Here is a 22,203-nt window from a genome sequence, read left to right on the forward strand (position 1 = left end):
TGGGGTTTGAGAAAAATAATTAGATTTATATCCATAGTTATAAGAAATGTGATGTATATAAGTATAATCACCAAGGTTGGAATGCTTACTTGAAATTGGATAACTTGAATTTGAAAAACTTGAAATTAGATAATGAAATTTCTTTGTCAGAGCTTTGTGGCCTGGGAACTAAAGAGTAGATGTTGGGAATTACATACTTGTTAGATGTGAGAACTACTGCCAAAGGTTCCAAACATAACAATTAAAATTATAAGATCAACTATTTTAAAAGCACCTGTTAATCTTTAGTGTGTATCTGGCACCAGTTCAAATGTACATATTGAACAAAAGATGCTGCCCAAATAGTAAAACTGTTTAGCAGTTTCTTTGCTAAGAAATCTAAATTTCTCATTAAAGTTACTTTTCTGATTTTCTTTGTTAAAATAATTTATTCATATTGATATGTGGTTTTACTTTGTTATATATTTTTGAAAATAATAATTATCTCAACTTGAAGACTTTTTTGTAAGTTATTTTTTTGTTTTTTGTTTTTTTTGTAAGTCATTTTTAAATAATGAGACCAACAAGCATTTTAGACAGAATCAGTACTGTTAACTACTGATCATTTTTCTTCCTTAAAAATAGTAATAAAGGCTCAGTATTTATGGTGAAATTTGCTTTGCAGACAAAAGAAAATTTTATGTTTTGATAAATTTGTTTTCCCTCTCTTAGTTCATATCATCTGTTCTCACTCAATCATATGTTCCTTTGCTATGGGGTATTCAAGATTTATAAGTCCTTGTACTCAATAAGCCAATTCTCATTTATTTTTGAAATCAATAATCTAGAAAAATTATAATAGTGTTCTCAGAAATTATTTTAAATACAGTATAGATTATAGAGTATTAAAAACCAATACTCTTTTTACATTAAAGTTACAGATAAAGGGTACCTTAAATATATTACTTTACTTGATATGAGATATCCTGCATTAATGTCTCTATGATAAGTAAACAAACTTCAGAGAAGTTTAAATGACTTTCCTAAGTTTTCACAGTGCATAGATAATAAAAGAAGAAATTAAATACAGATTTTATGATTTCATAACTTTTTTCCATTAGATTTGTTTCTACTAATTTTAATAGTCTAACTCAATTAATTTATAATAGTCCAAATGCAATCCGTTTTGTAGTTCTTACATGTTGACATCTCTGAAGCATTTAAACATTCAACTTCATTCTACTTACTGAAAATTTCTCATCTTGATTTCTATGACATTTTTCTCTTCTGATTCTCAGACCTTTTACAGTGTGTCTAGTTCTGTCTTTCATCTTCACTCACCTTTTCAGCAATTGCATAGTTTTAGCTAAGACGTCTAAGCAGTTGGTTCTGAAATCTGAATCCGCAGTCTTGAAATTCCTACTTAGTTCCAAACCTGAGTTTTCAGTCATACACTAGATGTGTACATATAAGTGTCCACCCACATATTTGTTGTTTTGTGATGCTGGGGATTGAGCCTAGGGTCTCACACATGCTAGGTAAGCACTCTGCTACTGAACTACACCCATAGACCCACATACATTTTTGGTTACAGTCTTTCTCGCAGCTCTTTGCAATAATTTCATACATGTTAAAGGGCTTACTATGTGTTACATGAAATAAAGATATGAACCAGATCCAAATTCTGATAGGAGCATATAAAACTCAGTGTCTCAATGTTTGTTTTTTATACCATTGGCTATGTAGTAGACTCCTCCAGGTTCAACATCCCAGAGTCAACTTTGAAAAGTACTGCCCTTGAATATAAGAATAATATCCTAGCCAGTTTAGTTACTTGCATTCTTCATTTTCTCTGGTTAATCTTCCTGAAGTAGACTTTTTTTTCATCTCAGACACCCTTTTACAAGGTTACTGTTTACTGAACCAAGCTATCTGACAAGTATATTTCCTATATATAACTTACCCTTTTTGAAACTTGCTGATTTAGATTTTTATACTTCACTTGAATAATTATTTTCTTCAGTTTGCTTATACTCAAAGGTCATCTCAATTTTTTTAAAAATTCCACTTGATGCAAGTATCCTACCTGAGAACTACCAGATAGAACTCAGGTTTTCACCATCAGCCCATTCCTCTAAGTTCTTTCTCTATACTTTTTTTTGGCACTTATCACTTTCTAGCTCTTACTTTAAGTATTTGTCTTCATGTATTATCTAGAGCAGGGATTGGGAAAAGTTTCCTGTAAAAGGCCAGATGGTAAAAATTTTAGGCTTCATTAGCAATATAGGGGCTTGGATCTTCTTTTTTTATTTACAGTCTTTTAAAAATCTAAATATCATGCTTATCCTGAGGACAGTACAAAAAAACTGTCTGCCATAGTTTTATGAACTCTGATCAATATTAAATGCACCTAGTAATATGTGTGATTCATGTTTGTATGCCTCATAGAAGTTAGCAAAACACATTATGTATACAGAGCAATATGTTACATGATTAAATATAACTACCAAAGAAGTTTATTAACAAAAACAAACATACAGAAAATAGCTTCCAGGGGAATATTTTTTAATATAATGCATCTTTAGATTTAATAATTCATTAGCTAGTCAAATTTAGTCACTTATGTATTTGTTTTACCATAGTTTCCAAGGACCATTTAGTTAAAGCACCCTTATTCAAACTTGAATACCAGAAGTGTATAACTTTTGTGTCAAGAGTGTCTTAATTTCTCAACAACCAAAGTTTTAGTTCAGTTTGTCTGAGTATTTACAATAGTAGACTATGAAAATTCTATTGATTTTAAAATGTTGTTTATTTTAGAATGTCCTTAAGTTTAATTGTTAATACATGTGACCATCTCCAACTCCACACTTTTCTCCTATATTACAAAATAAATGAATGCAATTTTTGTTCAATAACAAAATAAACCCAGCTCTCATGTAAAGACTTGAATTAAACCAAAAGATGGCAAAAAATGTATTACACCTTACATCTTACACTCCTGGTCTGATTCTTATTTGTCCTTTTCTGGTTTATTTCAGATCTTGGACATGTCACTAGCCTTAATTCCATTGGTTGACATCTTCTAAGTACTTGGCTAATCCTCCAGCAATTTAGTTGATTATACAGAGATACAGTGGCTCTTAAAGCTTCTTCTCAGTTCTTAGTATTCAAAACATATTTTGCACTGAGAGTCTTCACCTTGATTATAATCACAAGAATTGTATACTTCAAGGGCACCCAAATCAAATTCTGGGAAAAAAATATTTAATACAATTCTACCTATTTTATGTCCTAATAGTGCTGAATTATGTTTATTTTGTATTTCTATGATAATAATTTTGCATAGAAAGAAACCTACCAGTGAACTCAATTTAAATGGTCTTGACCTGATAGCATGTGATCTGCCTCAGAGGAAACTAATTATATTTTGCTTGCCTTGGTAATAGAAAAAAAAGAAAGAAAAAATAATCTTTCCTACCTCATTCCAATCTCTCCCAGAAGACCTAGTAAAAGATAGTAGGAAAAATTCAGATTTTCCTCTTTGATAAATAAACTGCTTTTATTTTCTTATATATATTAGAACCTTATTTGGATGTCATTCCACTCTCCTCCTAAATCTGATACTACCTCAGACCCTATGACAAACCAAATATTTTAAGTTTCCTTGGAAAAGATACCTTTCAAAGAAAAACATAGGTTTTTACTGTCTTTTTAGGAACCACTGTCTCCATTCTTAAGAGGAGGCCATTTCTTCCCAGGAAACAATGTTATTTATGAAAAAACAATAAGAAAAGTGGAGAAGCTAAATACAGATCAGGTAAGTAATAATTGTTTTAAAACTTGTCTTATAAGTGTAAAACGTTATTAAATGAATATTGAAATATTCATAAATATTTGAAAGATAGAGCTAAAATGACATTCAATTATCAAATGCCAGACAGAACCACCATGAGTTGTAGTAATATTTCATTATATCTGCAGCTCTTCATGGAATCCTTAATAATCTCATATTCAGGCAAGTATTGGTACAATACTTGCCTCACATGTACAAGGCCCTAGGTTCAATCCCCAGCACCAATAATAAATAAATAAATAAGCTCACATTCATTTTATCATGTGAAGTATTATTATCCCCATTTTAGTAAAAGGGAACTGAAGTCAAAATATATGAATCACATACAAAATTAATGGTAGAATCTTAAATATATATATGTTTTGTGGTTTTTCTTTTAACTAGTCTCACAAAAATAATAATTTAAAGCATTATAATTTTGTATTAATTATTTTAGCATATAATGAATTGCAAATGAATAATATGTATGAACAAATATGTAATACACTGAATACTATGACAGATCAAGAACACTGAGGGTTCAAATAACATTTTTAAATTTTCATTAACTGAGAGACCAAGTACAGAGTGCACAACTGCTAGAGGACTGCAGTAATCTCATGGCATCTACAGCACCAAGTCCTTAAATGCAGTTGTTGCTGTAAGCAATAGTTTTCACATTGCCCTTTTTAGTGGATAAAATTTTGTCCAGTCCAATTAGAGCCTGGTATTATTTCTTGGACAGTTTTGAACTAGGACAATGTATCAGTTTCCTAGGACTATTCTAATAAAATACCACAAATTAGGTGGTTTAAAAAATAGAAATTTATTATCTCACAGTTGTGAAATTCAGAGGTCTAAAATCACTGGGCAGAGCTCTATTCCCTCTGAAGCCCTTGGGGAAAGAACTCTTCTATGCCTGCTTCCTATTTTCTGGTAGCCTCGGGCATTCTAAGGTATGTGGATGTATTACTCCAATTCTCTGTCTTTTTATGGCATCCTCCGTATACATCTTCCCATTGTCTTCCCTCTGTACATGTTTGTCCCTGTGTCCAAATTTCTCATATTTATAAGAATAATAGTCATATTGTATTAGAACCCATCCTAATTACCTCATTTTAACTTGATTACATCTATAAAGACACTCTTTCTTAATAAGAAAACATTCTAAATCACTGGGGGTTAGAACTTCAACATATTTTTGCAGGGGGTAACAAGCAATTCATGATAGGCACTTAAATAATATCAAATCAGTTTGGATAACAAAATCATTTTTTCTCATATACAAATGAGACTGACTGATGTATTAAAATTTCATTTTTTGACTGGGGCACATGAACCCAGGGGTAATTTACCACTGAACTATCTCCCCAGCCCTTTTTATTTATTTGTTTGTTTTATTTTGAGACAGGGTCTAAATTGCTGCGGCTGGCCTCAAACTTACAGACATGCACCACTGCACCCAGCCACATTTTATTTTGTAAGAACTTCATGGGCAGTCACTATCGGATGTGTAGGAAATAACAAAGTTTACTTAATTGATGCCCAGCAAAAATGAAATGAGTAAACTCTCAGAATATTAAACATTAAAATCTTTAAGATTTCATTTTGCTTAGAAAACTGAATATAGTATGAAGAGTTTGATATGAAATATACTGAACATATATATGGAAGAGTATCAGAATAGTTCAGATAATTATGGTATGAAGTAGAAAAATTTCATCAAATATTCCTGTTCTTCCAAGGGCCAGAATTGTCTTCAAGCTACCAAATTATAAAACCTGTCATTTATCCAACTGGGCTGCTAAAACAATAAGGTTTTATACCTTTAATAGTAAAAATGTTGAGTAGGATCATTTCATGCTGCTTCTAGATTCTTGTTTCAAAGAAAAACAGGTTTAAAATTTATAATTGTACATTATATTAACACTATGCAGGTGAAATAACTAAAGAAATGCTCCTTTAAGGGAATACGGCCATGCAACAATGAATCCAACTTATATACATTATTATAATGCATTATTTAAAAATAATAGAAGGGAAATCAGTAGAGGAAGGGGACCAAAAGTAGGCAGGAGGGGAGGGACAGGAGAGGTACTGGGGAAATAGGATTAAATTAATTACGTTATGTGCGTGTACAAACATGTCAACATGAGTCCCACCATTGTGTAGAATTATAATGCCCCAATAAAAACAATAGAAATGAGAATACCACGACTGTTTACTGTTAACTTGAGTATTGACTTGGTTATACCAAGTTTTTCTTATTAATGAATTAAATAATTTGGGAGTTTGGGAACTGCCAGGGAAGCTGTCCAAGGTAAAAGGAACCCTGTAGTTGTAACAAACTATAACTTCTTTGCTCTAGTTAAGTTTCCTTTGTGATGAAGTGTATACTAGGACAAAATGGATAAAACGAGTGTCTGCATGAAACTGTTTATTATCAATTAGGACTAGCTCATAGATGAGACCTGTCTAAGAAAAAAAATGTCTTTGTAGCAAAGAGATGGTAAAGTAGTGCCAGTTGAAAGAAAATTATTCAATTCATATAATTTGTACTCTATAATTCTTTTTCTCCATCAAAGATATTGAATAATCTATGATAAATTAGTAATGTTTGATATTTTGTATTTAGAAAATTCAGTTCATGACATGCTTCAAATTTCCATTAATATATGAACATCTTACTTTAGAACAATAACTTTAGTAGTCAGATATAAGAATTTAAAATGAGATTGGGAGTGCAGCTCTGTAGTAGAGCTCTTGCCTAGCATGTATGAAAAAAAATTAAAAATCTGCTAAGAGTTCAGTAGAACCAATGTACGGTTCAGAGGCTAGATAGGCTCAGACAAAGTGTAGAGCACCCTAGATAATAGGAATGTCAGTGTTATATTGAAGAGTCAACTGATACATTAACAAAGGAAGATAATTAATAAATGTTTTTTTTTCTTTATTACCTTCTGTTGATGTATCCTTTCCAAGTGTTTCCTCACTTGCTTTTGGGGATATACATTGTTGTTATTTCTTCAGGAGAGATTCTATTTCATTAGTGTTCAAGATCCCCACTGAGTTATGGTCTTCTCAGATGGCCAATGTGATTTTTATCCTAATCCAGATTATGATGGTATTGTTTACCAAAAAATAATAGATAATAGATTCAACCCCCCAAAATTTGTACAAAGGTTGCTGACAGCATATGCTTAATTCTCTAAACTGTTAAGATCTTAGTGCTAGTATACTTTCAATGTAAGTTATATTTAAAAAGCATCTAGAGGAAATAATTCTAAGCATTTAGATTGCTTAGCATTTACCTATATGGCATTTACCTATATGTCTATCAAGGTGACTTGTATTTGCAAAAAACCTTTTGTTTTTCTTCCAGAATGTAGTGTGTGTGTGTGTGTAGGTCATTTGTATACATGGTAAGAATTTCCAGAATGTAAAAGAATATAAAAATCTATAAAAAATATAAAAATGCATACAATGAAAAACAAGCTTATTTGGATCAATTTGTCCCTCATTTCTATTAACAGAAGTTGCCATTCTTAAAAGTTTATTGGTCAAATCATACAGAAGCATTTATGCATATTCATAAATATATAGGTAAAAACATTCTTTATAAGTTACACCAGAATACTAAATTAATTCTTCTGCACTTCTTTCATTTTAACATAAGTTGAATTTTTCATATAAAAATATGAAGTATTTTACTATTTTAATATTGGTGAACTATCCACAGTTGAAAAAACTAGAGCATTGAATTCAAACGTTCAAAGTTGATTATACATAAATGTAGTATTATGACTCAAAATTGAATATTTTTATTTAAAAACAAGCTTCCGGATGACTCTTATCAAAGTAGAATAATAACAACATACTGTAGCAGATATCTGAATTCCTCAAAATTGAAACACTTAGATATATTAGTTTGTTTTCCATACTTACCTGAAAATATCCATGGCAAATAAACAATCAGGTAGCAAATATTTAGTTTAAAAATAACAAATTCAAGAATATCTTGAGCTCAGTATATGTTCAGCCAATTAATACCTGAAAGAACTCTATGCTAGAAATCTTGAGTTCCAACCCCAATTTTTGCCATTAATTACAGTCATTATAATTAAAACAACTTGATTTTCTAGACCTCAGGGGTTTATTTTATACCTTCAAAATTAGTGAGGTAGATGATAAAGTCTATGATGATGATGACATAAATGATAATAATAGTAATAATAATAGTAATAATAATAGTAATAAATGTATATTACTTACCTACCTTGTACTATGTAATATACAGACATTAGTGCATTTACCCCTCACAACAATCCATGAAGACCCATACTGAACCCAGTTTGGAAAATTAGAAAACTGGGACTCATAAAAGAGATATATATATTAAGATCAAAGAGTAAGTGGAAGAATTAGAGTTAAAAAAAATCCATGTTTTCTGAATTGGAAGCACCAGCCACTGATTTTCAATCTTTTTTTTCAAAAATTCATACTTTATTTTCATAAGCATTAGCACTTTGCCCCCCTACTGTGACTCTAATATGCTTCCTGACATTGAAAATCACTACATTATTTTCTAATTTTATATCCATCTACATCTTCAGTGTTATGGTATTATTATGTAATTAGATACTGAAGTGCCTGTTGAATCATCAAAGAAAGATTAATTAATATTAATATTCATTATACTTTTAGTGATAAGTGTAACTGGAATATTAATTTAATCAGACCATGTTATTCTCTGGCCTATCTAGGTAAGTATTTCTTCAGTCACAGATACATGATTGAATAAAAATAGAATTTAATACAAGTTTTCCCAATGGAAGAATTTGAAAAATAATATATCACCAATTAATACTACAAACTCTAGGGTTTAAATTAAACTGTGAAAACATGCACTGAGTTTTAAAACATGGTTTCAGTTGCTTTTTTAGTCTTGATTAATGTTATTTATTCTCAGCAGCTATTTTTTATATGTGTTTGTGTTTTAGGAATGCTATCCTCAGGTTCAATGCCATCATCATATTGTCCAACAGCCTCAGATCATCCACTCTTCACACTGTCAACAATCCCATTCTAACCAACAAATACATAGCATCACAGGAAGTGATTCAACTTCTACAAGCATTGGAAATGAACTGTGTCATGGTGGATCAAACCAGATACATGAGCAGGTAAGATCAATCATCTGATTCCTATTCAAATGGAAATAACATCCTCAAATACTTCTGACACCACTGTATAGGTACTCACATTAAATTTTCATCAAAACATTGATTTTTACCACTGTTATTTATATTATGTTATAACTTTTTAAAAACCAATTATCCCATCTCTCAAAAGACAGAACAATTCAGGTTCTTCAATACATTAAATCTATGACTTAAGTTATTACTAAATACATGATTTCTAATTGATCCTTACTTCTAAAATGAGCCCAGTAATTATGCAAGATTAAATAATTTTCATGAGGTGTAGTATTTAAATGAATAACAATTTAGAAATGATTATATAAGATGATTATAATGGTTACATTTCATAAGCTAATTACTTCCTATATATGTCATTTGAGACTATATTATAGTAATCCAAATAAAAAATATGTTAATACTTCATTGTATATTATAACAAAATAGAAACTAAGTAGCTGAAACATCTCTTGGGATGACATCTTCAGTGAGTAAATTATGTTTAGAAGAGTTGAATCTTTTAATATTTGCTATACAAGTGTTAAAAGAAAACAAAGACTTTCTTGTATCTGGTAAAACTAATAATCACAACTGGAGCAATGGAGAATCAGACATAATTAATGTTTTTTTTCAGATCTTAAATCAACCTCTCATAGGCAACTATTACTAGAAGAAAAAAGAAAAGAAAAAGAATAAATAAGGAGCCTGTCAATATAAGAATTTGGATTATTTAAAATATATGTGAGATCATTTCTAAGGACTGAAATTTTGAAATGTATACTTTAGCCATGTTGGACAAAAAGAAGTATAAATGATTTACAAATCTATATTTTTCCAACAAAACTCTAAAATTGTCTTTCCTCTGAATGCTTGCATGGAAATATTACCCTCTAAAATAAATCTAAATCATTGAATTTCTTACATTATATGGATTAATAATGGCTATAAATGTGTTATTAGATTAAATAATTTGAAATTGTCATTTATACAGGTCATATTGGTCAAATCTCAGTAATGCCATACAGTTCAAACTAATCCTTGATTTTGTTTTGCCTTAGTTTCCTCTAATAGGGGAAAGTAGAAAGCACAAAAATTATAATGCAAAGCAAAGTGTTGTCTATCATTAAAAATAACCAATATGCATTTAGGAGAGAAGGAAGAAGAAATGAATTTCAGCTGGGAGATCAAGGAAGAGATTGAGGGGGTGGTAATTTACCAGGACTTTGAAAAATGGGCATAATTTTTACATGTGGCATTGTGGTATTACACAAAGATAGTATTCAAGGAAGAGGGAATCATATAAATTATGGATTTACTGAAGTACATTTTATGTTTCAGGAATAATTAGTGTTTTGATATGTATGTGATCGAAGACATGTGATAAGGAGATAGTACACTATAGTGTTGACATGTTAAGGCCAGATCATAAATTCCTTAAGTGTTAAATTACAAATTTTGGATTTTCTTTAATAGGCAATGCAGAGTAAGTATTATGGTTTGGATGTGAGTTTTTCTGCCAAAGCTCATGTAAGATAGTGCTTAGAGGTGAAATCACTGGGTTTTGAAAGCCTTAACCCCATCAGTGAATTAATTCCCTGATAGAAATTAATTGAGTGCTAACTGAAGGCAGATAGGGTGTGGCTGGAGAAGGTGGATCACTAGGGGCATGCCTCTGGAGTATATATTTTGTATGTGGCAAGTGGAGGCTCTCTCTTATTTCCTGACTGTCATATCTTGAGCCATTTCCCTCCATCACACTTTTCTGCCATGGTGTTTTGCCTCACCTCAAGAGCTGAGGAATGGATTTGTCTGTCTGTGGACTGAGACTTCAGAAACCATGAGCCCCAAAATAAACTTTGCCCTCCTTAAATTGTTCTTGTTAAGTCTTTTGGTTGCAGAAATGAAAAAGCCAACTAAAACAGTGAGTGAAGGTAATTGTGTAAGAAAATACTGATAGGTATGCTTTAGAAGGTTAATCCTTAGCAGTTTTGTGCAAGATAGACTAGCATATTGATTGTTTTTCTTTTATAACAATCAGATTAGGAAGGTGATATTATTTTCCTTATCATTCAAATAATGAAATTGAGATCTGAAGAGGTTATCTGTGGAGGCTTAAACAATTAGCATATAGTGGATCCAGGATTCATACATAAGATAACTAACTCCAGAACCCAATGGTTACCCCTGGAATTTGAGTCAGTTATGTGGAGACTATTTGAACACTAATGTAAACATTAATAGAGCACTGGAATGAGAAGTGTCTGTCAGTAGGGAGATATTGGTGATGTAAAAGAAAGTGGACTAGCTTCAGGACAAGAAGATTTGAGTTCCATTTCTAGCTATGTCCCTTTTAAGCTGTGTGATCTTCATAACATTAAACCTCTCTAGCATATTCATTCAAAAATTGGGGTAATAATGTCTATCTCGCAGGGTTGATATAAAGACTAAAATGAAATATATGTTGAAAGTTTTTCATAAACTATAAATTCCACAACATGAAAAAAATGTCATGCAGAAATATTTTTGAATAGAATAAAATTTAACATAGAATAATGACAGTAGAAACTATATGAGAGATAATTATCACAGATGAGAACAATATTTATGTATTAAGAAATTTTGTATAGGTTGGGTGCTGTGGCACATATCTGTAATTCCAGCAACTCAGAAGGCTGAATCAGGAAGATCAGGAGGTCACAGCCAGCTTCAAAAAAAGTGAGGCACTAAGCAACTCAGTGAGACCCTGTGGCTAAATAAAATACAAAATAGGACTGGGGATGTGGCTCAGTGGTTGAGTGCCCCTTTATTTCAATCCTTGATATTCCCCCCAAAAAAAACAAGGAAAGAATTTTTTATCCAAATGCAATAGTAATGGTATATATCACTACCTTAGTACATGTAAAAATATATTTAATTAGACATTTTATGGGCAGTGTTTAGTAACTAATATATCACTTTTTTAACAATACTGATGACTGAATCCAGGGAAACTCCACCAACTGACCTACACTGCACCCCTTTTTATCTATTTCGAGACAGGATTTTGCTAAGTTGCTGAAACTGTCTTCAAACTTGCCTCAGTCTTCTGAGTAACTGGGATTATAGGCATGTGCCACCATGCCCAGTGTATCACTCCTATTTTACTATTCACAGTTTAGTTTGGTATTTCTCTGTAGCTTTGTTAAAGTTTGAAGGCTTCTTGTGTAGATACAATTTTTCAGTGTTTTATGAGGATAAAGGTGAGATTTTACAGGATTAATGGAAGAAGGAAGGTAGGGAAAGAGTTCTGTAACTCTAGCCTCCTTGGTGTTTACATGTCTGTGTAGATGTGACTCATGGGTAGAAGAGTCTCTTTAAAGGACAATAGAGCAGATATAATTTAGGATCTTTTAAAACTAAAATTTGTTCCATTTCAAAAATTTTTTCTAAAGTTATGCTTTGGAAGTAGCATGGTAAAGTGGAAAGGACATAGGATTTCTGTTTAATTATCTGATTTGATAAAATCTGATTCTGCTGAGCTGCATGGACTCCTGTAATTAATTTGGTTGAACAGGGAACAGCTGGGGCAATGGCCCAGAGGTGAGTGATCTCAGTGGTTCCCAGATGATAACACCTTGTGGTTGGCTTGCTGGAGATGGTTTTCAGGGCAAGAAGCAGGGCATGAAGCCCTATGGATTTCCATGCTTGGTGAGTCACAAGCAACCCCTGTGGGCAGGAGGGCACCCAGAAACATCAGACACCCTCCTTCAGCCCGAATACACTAGGTTGAGTGTGGGGGAATCCTAGGGGGGTCCCAGACAGCCTGAGTCAATGGCTGAGTCTAAGAAAGACCTTACTTACCTACTACCTGCCCTGGGAGCCCAGACAGAGAAATGAAGCCCAGCTCTTCTCAGCAGGCTCAGCTGACCTAAGCTGTGTGCAAAGCCACACAGAAGGGAGATAACCACACACAGAGTATGGTGGACATGGGGACAGAAATGTAGTTCACTATCCTTTGAAATGGGAGCCTGGATTCGATCAGGTAGGAACTGAGCAGCTGGACCACCTGAAGCTGAGCTCGTGGCAGCCATGGGTGGTCAGCCCCACCACTCAGCATGGAACTCACCTCAGCTGCCAATCAGCACACGTCAGCACATGACACAAAACCTTCCCTCCGTGACTGGTGTATGATTTCTAGGGTCCTTTCTGGCTCTCCTCTTTGGTTTTCCTAGATAGAGCCATGTAAATGTTCAGAACACACTTCCTGGCTTCTGGAAACAGAAAATAAATCCTGTCATCTATAAATGAGGCCTGAGGGATGAAGCCAGAGACTTAGGTGAAGGAAGATCAGCATCAGTAACTTAGTGAAACCCTGTCTCAAAATTTTAAAAAAATCAATATAATACATTGGTTCCATTATAATGCTATTTGTGTGTGTGTGTTTTGCTAGGGACCAAATCCAGAGTCTTATGCATGCTACATGGGTGCTCCATCACTGAGCTATAATACTATTTTTAGTATTTTAAAATGCTTGACTCAAAAGAAAAGACTTTGAAATATATTTCAAAATCAGGTGTCCAAAAGCCTGACTTCACAATATATGTATTTTTTCATGGCCCTCCTTCAGAATTATTTTGGTTTTAAATTCAAAATATCTCTATCCATGTCCCTTGGGAAATTAATAACATCATGTGATCATTTTCCTGCCATTGCCAAGGATGATTTCACAAATGTTAGTTACAGGGAAAAGCTCAGGTGAACTCATTTTACAAGTTGTCATACAGGTGGTGTTTATAAGAAAGACCAAATAAATATTTATATTGTGTATTAAAATCTCTTGAATTTGGCTTATGGCTTCCAGGAAACATTTAAAGTCACAGGAAGATTGTAAAGGCAACAATCCTGCCCACTCAGATAATGACGTATCCAATGGAAAAACAACTCCAACTTGGGATGTAATAATGTCTTTCTTCCATTATTTAAAACCTTAGTTGTCAACACCAGTATAACACAAGTCTTAGTATCATATACATTTTCTGGCAGGTCTTCTTTTCAGGAAGATTGTTACAAAGTTTATTTTACATAAGTCATTCACCAATGACAGAATTTGATGCATGGTTAGTTCAATGAACAACATCTTCACTGATTAACCTGTGGCTCAAGTCATTCTTCATATTTATTGCTTTCATTCTTATTATTGAAATTGAGAGTCATTTGTGCAAACTTCGATACCCTGCTATCCATATCAAAAATTTAATTTGTATCTATTTGGGCACCATATTTTTCTCCTGTTACCTCCTGCAACTTCCTGCTATGATGCACCTTTGTTCCATGGCAATAACCCCTTTGTTTTATACAATTATTACTTTTTACTATTTTTAGAACTTATAGTTTATTAACACAGTAAGCTTAAAATTTCAAATAGACATCAACAACATAAAATAGAAATTCCCTGTCCCAGCCCATTTCACCAACCAGATCAGAAATACAGAGGCCAACCATTTTCAACTCTTAGCTTTGTTTTCTGGAATTTACCACCTACCTCCACTAGATAAATAGTATGCATATATTTATGCTAATATTTCTTGATTTATCAAATGTTCTATATTTTCTGTTGATAATTCTGGTACATAAAGATTTTGTTAATCCTTCAACACCTGCTTTCCCCCCTTACACCATCCCAACACAGTTAAATATCCATATTTATTTTTGCTTGCTAAATTAGTGTTCAGTATTTATGTCATTATTGCAATATAAATAGTATTTACTACTAAATTTATGTGTGTGTTGTTTTGCTTCTTTTATTAGTATAACTATATTTTTTCCATTGATATTAATTACTAATACTTTTCTCAATATAATTTTATTTTTTATTTTTTTAAAGAGAGAGAGAGAGAGAAAGAGAGAGAGTGTGTTTTTAATATTTATTTTTTAGTTTTCGGTGGACACAACATCTTTGTTTGTATGTGGTGCTAAGGATCGAACCCGCTACCGCTTGAGCCACATCCCCAGCCCATCAATATAATTTTAAACTTCCCTAAGGACACAATTGTAGCCCCTTTCTCCTTTCTTTTCCATCTCTTTTTTTCTCTTTTTTAATTGGTTATTCAAAACATTACAAAGCTCTTGATATATCATGTTTCATACATTTGATTCAAGTGGGTTATGAACTCCCATTTTTACCTCGTATACAGATTGCAGAATCACATCAGTTACACATCCACATTTTTACATAATGCCATATTAGTAACTGTTGTATTCTGCTACCTTTCCTATCTTTTTCCATCTCTATCTTGACAATATAAAATCTTGACTTCTGCCACAGCTCTACAAGGACACCTACCAGAAATTTCTTCCTCAGCTGCAATATGTCATTTTAATTGTCTATGTGAATCTCTACTTAACTGTCCCACAGTTACCTGCAACTGACCATGCCAGATTTTTACTGTCTCTTATCTCTATTAATGGTGTCTCCAGTTCTCTAATTATCAGACTTAAAATCTAATATTATTTTAAATTTTCCCTCTATTTTGCCACTCCACACCTATTCAGTTGTCATATTTTACTGATTGTATACATATCTTCATTATCTGGCTGAAAGTTATATCCTTCTTAAAATTATTTTAGTATTTGCTGAAAGTTGTCTCTTAGAATTCTTTAAGCATTTGATTTGTGCCTGTATTTAGACTCATTATTAATCAGTCTGTTCCTTACATTAATGCTATTTAGGTGTATATGTAGCTCTTCTGAAAGACTATAAAGGTTATGAAGACTTTGTGGAGGCAATTGCTTATTTGATTGTGTTTCTAGTAGTACTTGGGACAGTACTTTAAGACAGTGCTTACTAAGTTCTCAGCAAAATATGTGCTTAATGAAGGAATGACTCATGCCCCTGAGACCCTGTAAACCCTGTATTTGGTTTGTGGGTATAGAGTTTAGCTTCAGTTTAATGAGAAAGCTAAAATATATGAGAGGTTGCATTAAGGTGCCAACGTATATGTGCAGTAAGTTTCTTCACTAGACTGGCTTATATGAGCTAAGGGTTTCCACCCTTTGAATAAATTATATGTTAAGGAATCATAAGAAAGAGAAATGATAGAGAAGTAGAGAAGAGGAAAAGGTAGCAACAAAGGTATTACCAAGATGTTATGTATTTTAAAAATACATATTAGTTTATTTGATGTATATGCTTATATATTTATGCATTTATACATCCTTTGTCATTTGAAGAAATTTGGAATGGCTTATGAGAATCAATAAGATGCAGTGGAATGGAAAAAGACATAAGTGTCAATTACAGTGTAAATACAATGGAATGATAACACCAGAGGGAAAAGTACACAGAAATTCAGGCCACAGGGTTTTATCATTATTAAAACTGAATCAAAACTTTGGCTCTGAGCTTCCAAGAAACCCTTGAAACAAAAAGAAAAAAAATAAAGTTTCTATTGTCCATGAGAATAAAAGCTTTATAAATTATTAATATTTATTTGTATTATAGTAAAATATCATACATTTAATTGTCTAATTAGCTATAAATATTATTATTCACTTACCCATACTCTTTATGAAATGACTATACAAACCACCAATGTGGGGGTTTTTTTGTAGTTCTAGATAGACAGAATGTCTTTATTTTATTTTTTATTTTTATGTGGTGATGAGGATTGAACCCAGTGCCTTATCCATGCTAGGCAAGCTCTCTGCCACTGGCCCTGGCCCCACAACCAATGTGATTTTTAATTGGTGTGAATAGAGGAATCACAATATTTTATAATATAATATCAAATTTACATACATACATACACACACACACACACACACACACACACACACACCAAAAGGAAGTCAGAAAAACCTTGATTAAGCTTTACAAAAGTGCACTTAAGTGAGCTTTATTAAGGCAACTCTTCTGACCAGTGCTTTTGTATCAGTTCTACTTAATATGTATTCCCAATTTCATCGTTGATTACAATTTCCTCACTACTTACCTTGCATCATTAGGCTGTTAAAAGGGCTGTCCCTAATATATATTTTGATTAATGAGATAAATTGATGCAGAATCAGCATTATTACTATTTTTGTGATGATAAAGATATTTAATGTATTAATCCAATATATTTTATTAGCACTTACCTTATTCAGGCACTATGCTAGGTGATGAAATTTTAGAAAGATACTAAGACAGTATCTCTACTTCCAAGAAGGTGAGAATGTTTAAATAGAAACAATTTTCTTATACTCTTTTTATCATAATTCTAATAGAAAATTATCCATATGCCTTAAATTAAATAAAATCATTATTTGCATGATTGTTTAACAATTCACAAAGCATTTTACCCCCATATATTTATTTATTTGTTTTGATACTGGGGGGTTGAACCCAGGGCTGCTTTATCATTGAGCTACATTCTCAGCCCTTTTAAAATAGTATTATTACTATTTTTTTTTTAATTTTGAGACAGGACCTCACCAAGTTGCTGAAGTTGGCCTGAAACTTGTGATCCTCTTGTCTCAGCCATCCATGTTGCTGGGATTATAGGTAGACTGCTCCCCACCCCCACTATTTAATTTTATTTGATACTTTCCATAACTTTGTAAAATAGGTACTAAATTACCTACATTTTATAGTTGAAAAACCTAGGCTCACAAATGTTAAGCAATTTACTTAACCCACAGCCAGGAAGTATGACTTCAATTTTTCATTTTTCTTCAATTGTAATACTTTGCTGTCTAAGTTCATCCACATATAAATATATGTTGGGTGATTAAGTACTTAACTACCACAAGTAAAAAAGTTTTTATTTTAGACTTGTTATTATTGTATAGTAAATTCAGTTCACTGGTATTTATTGAAAATTTAATATGTAACAGGCACTGTATAATACATAATTTCTTTTTTTAACTTTATTTGTTTATTCGTTCTGTTTTTATGTGGTGCTGAGGATCGAACCCAGAGCCTCACATGTACTAGGCAAGCACTGTACCACTGAGCCACAATCCCAGCCCCAATACATAATTTCTTTATTCAATATGTACACAGATTAAAATAGCAGTAAGAATTTTCAGAACTGAAAATTATTATACTTTTTCTCTAAGATTGCTTCTTATTTGTGGTACAAAATATGTGCAACCAAATGATGTTGCACCTAAAATACATTTAATTTTCTCAGAGATTAGTACCCACTGGATTAAGTTTTATTTGAATCAGTCTGATAGCTATTAAATGTCCAAAATTAAAGCAATATTAATCAAATGGTAACCTTATTTATCTATAAATCATCATATCCTTATGAGCTTTACTGGTTATATAGACATCACTTATATGTTTTTACTTTTGAAAAATATATTTTCATTGTCATGCAGCAATTCACAAGTTATTTCTCAATAGAATCTAAGCACAAAAGATCTCATTATTTAACATGTTCATGAGTTTTAGAATGTTAGGTACTTAATGCCTAATTGCTTTTATATAACATGGTATTTTAAGCACTTTATAATTTGCTAATCTGCCCTTCTGAATGGTGACTTAATAGTTACAATTTAAGCCAGTTCCTAGTGGGAATAAATTTAATTAAGCCAATACACTATCATACTGAATTATGATTTGTTCCTTCACTGCAAACCAGCCTGGAGAAACATCCTCACAGGGTGTGTACCATTAAGCTTGAGGGGCACCATGCAAGAAAAGATAGTTCAGGTGAAATTAGCAACACTTGTGTATCTACTATCTACAGGGCTCTAAAATTACTGTGACTGAACTTTATAAATACAGTTGGTCAAAATCATCTTGAAGTATGAAAATTGATACAGTATAGAGACAACCAGAAAAGTTCACCTACTATTTCTGGAATCTCATAGACCACAAATATGACATAAAACCACAAGAGAGAATTAGGACAAGAATTTCCAAGGCAGTAGTGAGATGAGGTCTATGTTTTCTCTTTGAAAAGTATTTACTTTCTTCAGAAATTCTGAAGTAACCATTAATCTGACTATACACCTAAATGTGGTTGTTTTGCCTTAGGTTTCTGGAGTCTTTATTATCAAGAATTTCTCATCTGCAATCAGAGAAAAGGAAAAGGACAGCTTTGTATTTGTTATAATCAAATATTGATCTGATTGAAAGTATTTCATTGTCACGTGTTCATGAATATTTAATAATTTTTTGAAGAAATACCACATTTTGGATACCTGGAACAAAATATCTGGAGTAGTCTATATTCCTCCCCTGTTTATATGTGAACAGCTAAAATTATTATCAAAGATTAACATTTGAGATAGCTCTCCTTCTTTAGGTAGATGAGTAAATATGGAATATATATCTTGAGTATCCGATCAACTCAATATTGTAACAAAGAGAAAATCTCCATCTATTACAATTCTTCTGGCCCAAAGCATTCATGTTTCCTTGGGATATCCCTTATCATGGCTTTCTCAGAGCAATAATAACACGACTTTGAGCCAACACTAAAAGCTATGCCAGAGCTGGTGTTATAGCTCAGTGGTAAGAGTGCTGGCCTAGGAAGTGTGAGGGTTTGATCCTCAGCACCATATAAAAATAAATAAAATAAAGGTATTATGCCCATATGCTTTTAAAAAAAACTAAAAAATAAAAGCTATGCCAAAACACACTCACAAACAATTCCAATAACATTTAGACATTCTGAGAATTTATGATTTAGTAACACAAAAAATGGCTAACTGGCACATCACACTTTGTGATTAGGAAATTTCATTTTATTCTTGAGTACTAGTCTTACTAAACACTTAACACTAGGTGAGAATCTGAATTCCTCTGTTCTCACAACTCCAAAATTTTGAACTCAACTGAGTTTTGGTTTCTACTGAGTTTTACTTGATTATTATTATTAATCATAAATTCTAAAAAATGACAAGAAATATATTCACATAAGAGTGAATTTTTTCTTCTGGTTTCTCTACTGTGACATTTCTTTTAATATAATAATTCATTCTTCAACTTTAATCCTCTTACCTTTTCTCTAGCTGAATAAAATTTATTGCCTGAACTTCAGGCATATTTTGCATAGTTTTCCTCTGAGAAAAGAAAACTCCTTACTGTTTCAAGTCCTAGCCCAACTCACCTCCAAAGTAATACACTTAGGGATAGTGCAATTCCAAAGTAACCAAGAAAACAAATAATCGAGATCACTTGGGAAAGCAATATAGTGTAGTGGCAACAAAGTATGTAGTGAGAAGCATTACCTTATTTAATCTGTATGTGAAGTGCATGTGCAGTGCCTGGAATGCATAGTTAAGAACTGAATAAATATTACTTATAATTATCTTTTCTTGTAATAAAATTGTTTCTGTTTAGAAGCTTCTAATACCTCTATCTAGCTTTGAACATAGATAAAATATTGATTTAAGTCATTTCATGTCTTGGCCTTTGTGATTCTTTGAGTGCTTAAATTCCACCACACAGAAATTACATAAGCAAAATTTTATTAATGGCACTAATGATTCATGTGCGAAAGAATTATGCACCTAAAGTCTACCAATGTGCAGCACAATGACAAAAGAATATTTATACACAAAAGCAAATATTTTAAGAATTATTTGCATCTATGAAATTACTCTTTCCAATGATTCAAATGGAAGATAAACATGATTTTCATAGCATTAGGAGAAATATTATCAGCTGAGAGAACATTATGCCAAATACTAAACATATACAATTAATTGTTTGGAAATTCTAGAAGAGACACTTGGCACTTGAATATTATTGGCTAAAAAAATGTCCTGTTCTGCTTGGAAAATTTGTCATCTTGGAAGGGACACACATGGGGAGATGAGAGATGAATTGGGGCCAGTTACTACAAAGAAAATATCCTCAAGATAAATGGAATGACATATGATGCCTAGATCTTCAATCTCTGCCATGATTTGGACGTGGTTTTTATCCCCAAAATTTGTGTGTTGGAAGCTTTAATCCCCAGTGTGGTGATGCTGTGTGAGATATTTCAGAGGCAAAGCTGATGGTTTTGTTGTTGGGGTATCACCCTCAGAAGGAATTAAGGTAATTCTTGTGGGACTTTGAATTAGTTCTCCCGAAAGAGTTGTTCTGAAAAGAGCAAGTATGACCCCTTCCCCTGTTCTGGATTCCTGCTTCATCATGTAATCACTCTGTTACATACTACCAATATTCTGATGCCATTTGCCATGAAGCTGTCACCAAACCTGAACTAATAACTGGTACCACGCTCTTGAATCTACAGAACTGCAAATCTAATAAAGTCTTCTTTCTAAAATACCCAGCCTCAGGTATTTAAGTTACCCAAGAAAACAGTCTAGGATACCCTCTTATCTAGCTAATTTTGATTTTTAAAATCATATTGAGACCATATTTTTAGGCTACTCTCAGTTTGATTAAAATATACATGATCAATAAGGGGAAATGCATGCATAAAATACAAAATAAACATTTAAGTATTTAAGCTTACTTCAAATAGGGACTTGGCTGGTTTTGACCTTCATTTCCTGAGAGGGTCCTGTGATGGAGGATCTGATGGCTCAGAGTTTGAAGTCTAAGGAGAACTGAAGTGTCAGCCTCTAACTCTACAAGTTCATTTTAGTTGCAGCAACTAAGTAGCTCTTCCATTTTCACTTCAGAAAAAGGTTTGGGGGTCACAATGATATTCTTGAAGAAGTTCTGCCTACACTCTTTTTGATTTTTTTTAAACATTCTTATTGGATGCATTAACAGCAGTCTGTAAAAAAAAAAATCCTTTCAGAATCTGGGTCACTTCTAATCAGGCACATAAATTCTTTCTATTCAACAAGTATTTACTAAGTAGCTATAGAATGTTTAGTCAGTATTGTGCTAAATATTATAGGATATACCAAAAACCATGACTTGTTATTTTCTGCTAAGTTTTTTAAAAATTTATTTTGGGGAAGGGAGAGGGTGCTGAGAGAACAAGACTTTGTATGTGTTAAAAAGTACAAAAACATTGGGCTGGGGTTGTAGTTCAGTGATAGAGCTCTTCCTTTGCATGCATGAGGCCCTGGGTCCTATCCTTAGCACCACATAAAAAAACAAATAAAAATAAAGATATTTTGTCCGTCTACAACTAAAAAAAAGTATTTTAAAAATGTACAAAAAATATTCAAGACAATTGAACCCAAAAGAGCAAAAATTAAATTAGCCTTTTTGATTGATATAGTCTCAATTTTCAAGGAGCTAATAAT

The 22,203-nt window shown here is 32.4% G+C and overlaps 1 protein-coding gene across 1 annotated transcript in view; it reads left to right on the forward strand.

Annotated features, from left to right (window-relative positions):
* The window catches only part of Pof1b (POF1B actin binding protein), a 66,494-nt gene that overhangs the window by 23,727 nt on the left and 20,564 nt on the right, over positions 1-22,203 (forward strand). Inside the window, exons 4-5 of the mRNA XM_005328841.2 lie at positions 3,698-3,799; positions 8,815-8,997. Of these exons, the coding sequence (XP_005328898.1) occupies positions 3,698-3,799; positions 8,815-8,997 (285 nt within the window). The remainder of the gene's footprint in view (positions 1-3,697; positions 3,800-8,814; positions 8,998-22,203) is intronic.

This window comes from Ictidomys tridecemlineatus, chromosome X (assembly GCF_052094955.1).
Source record: "Ictidomys tridecemlineatus isolate mIctTri1 chromosome X, mIctTri1.hap1, whole genome shotgun sequence".
NCBI classification, from domain to species: domain Eukaryota; kingdom Metazoa; phylum Chordata; class Mammalia; order Rodentia; family Sciuridae; genus Ictidomys; species Ictidomys tridecemlineatus.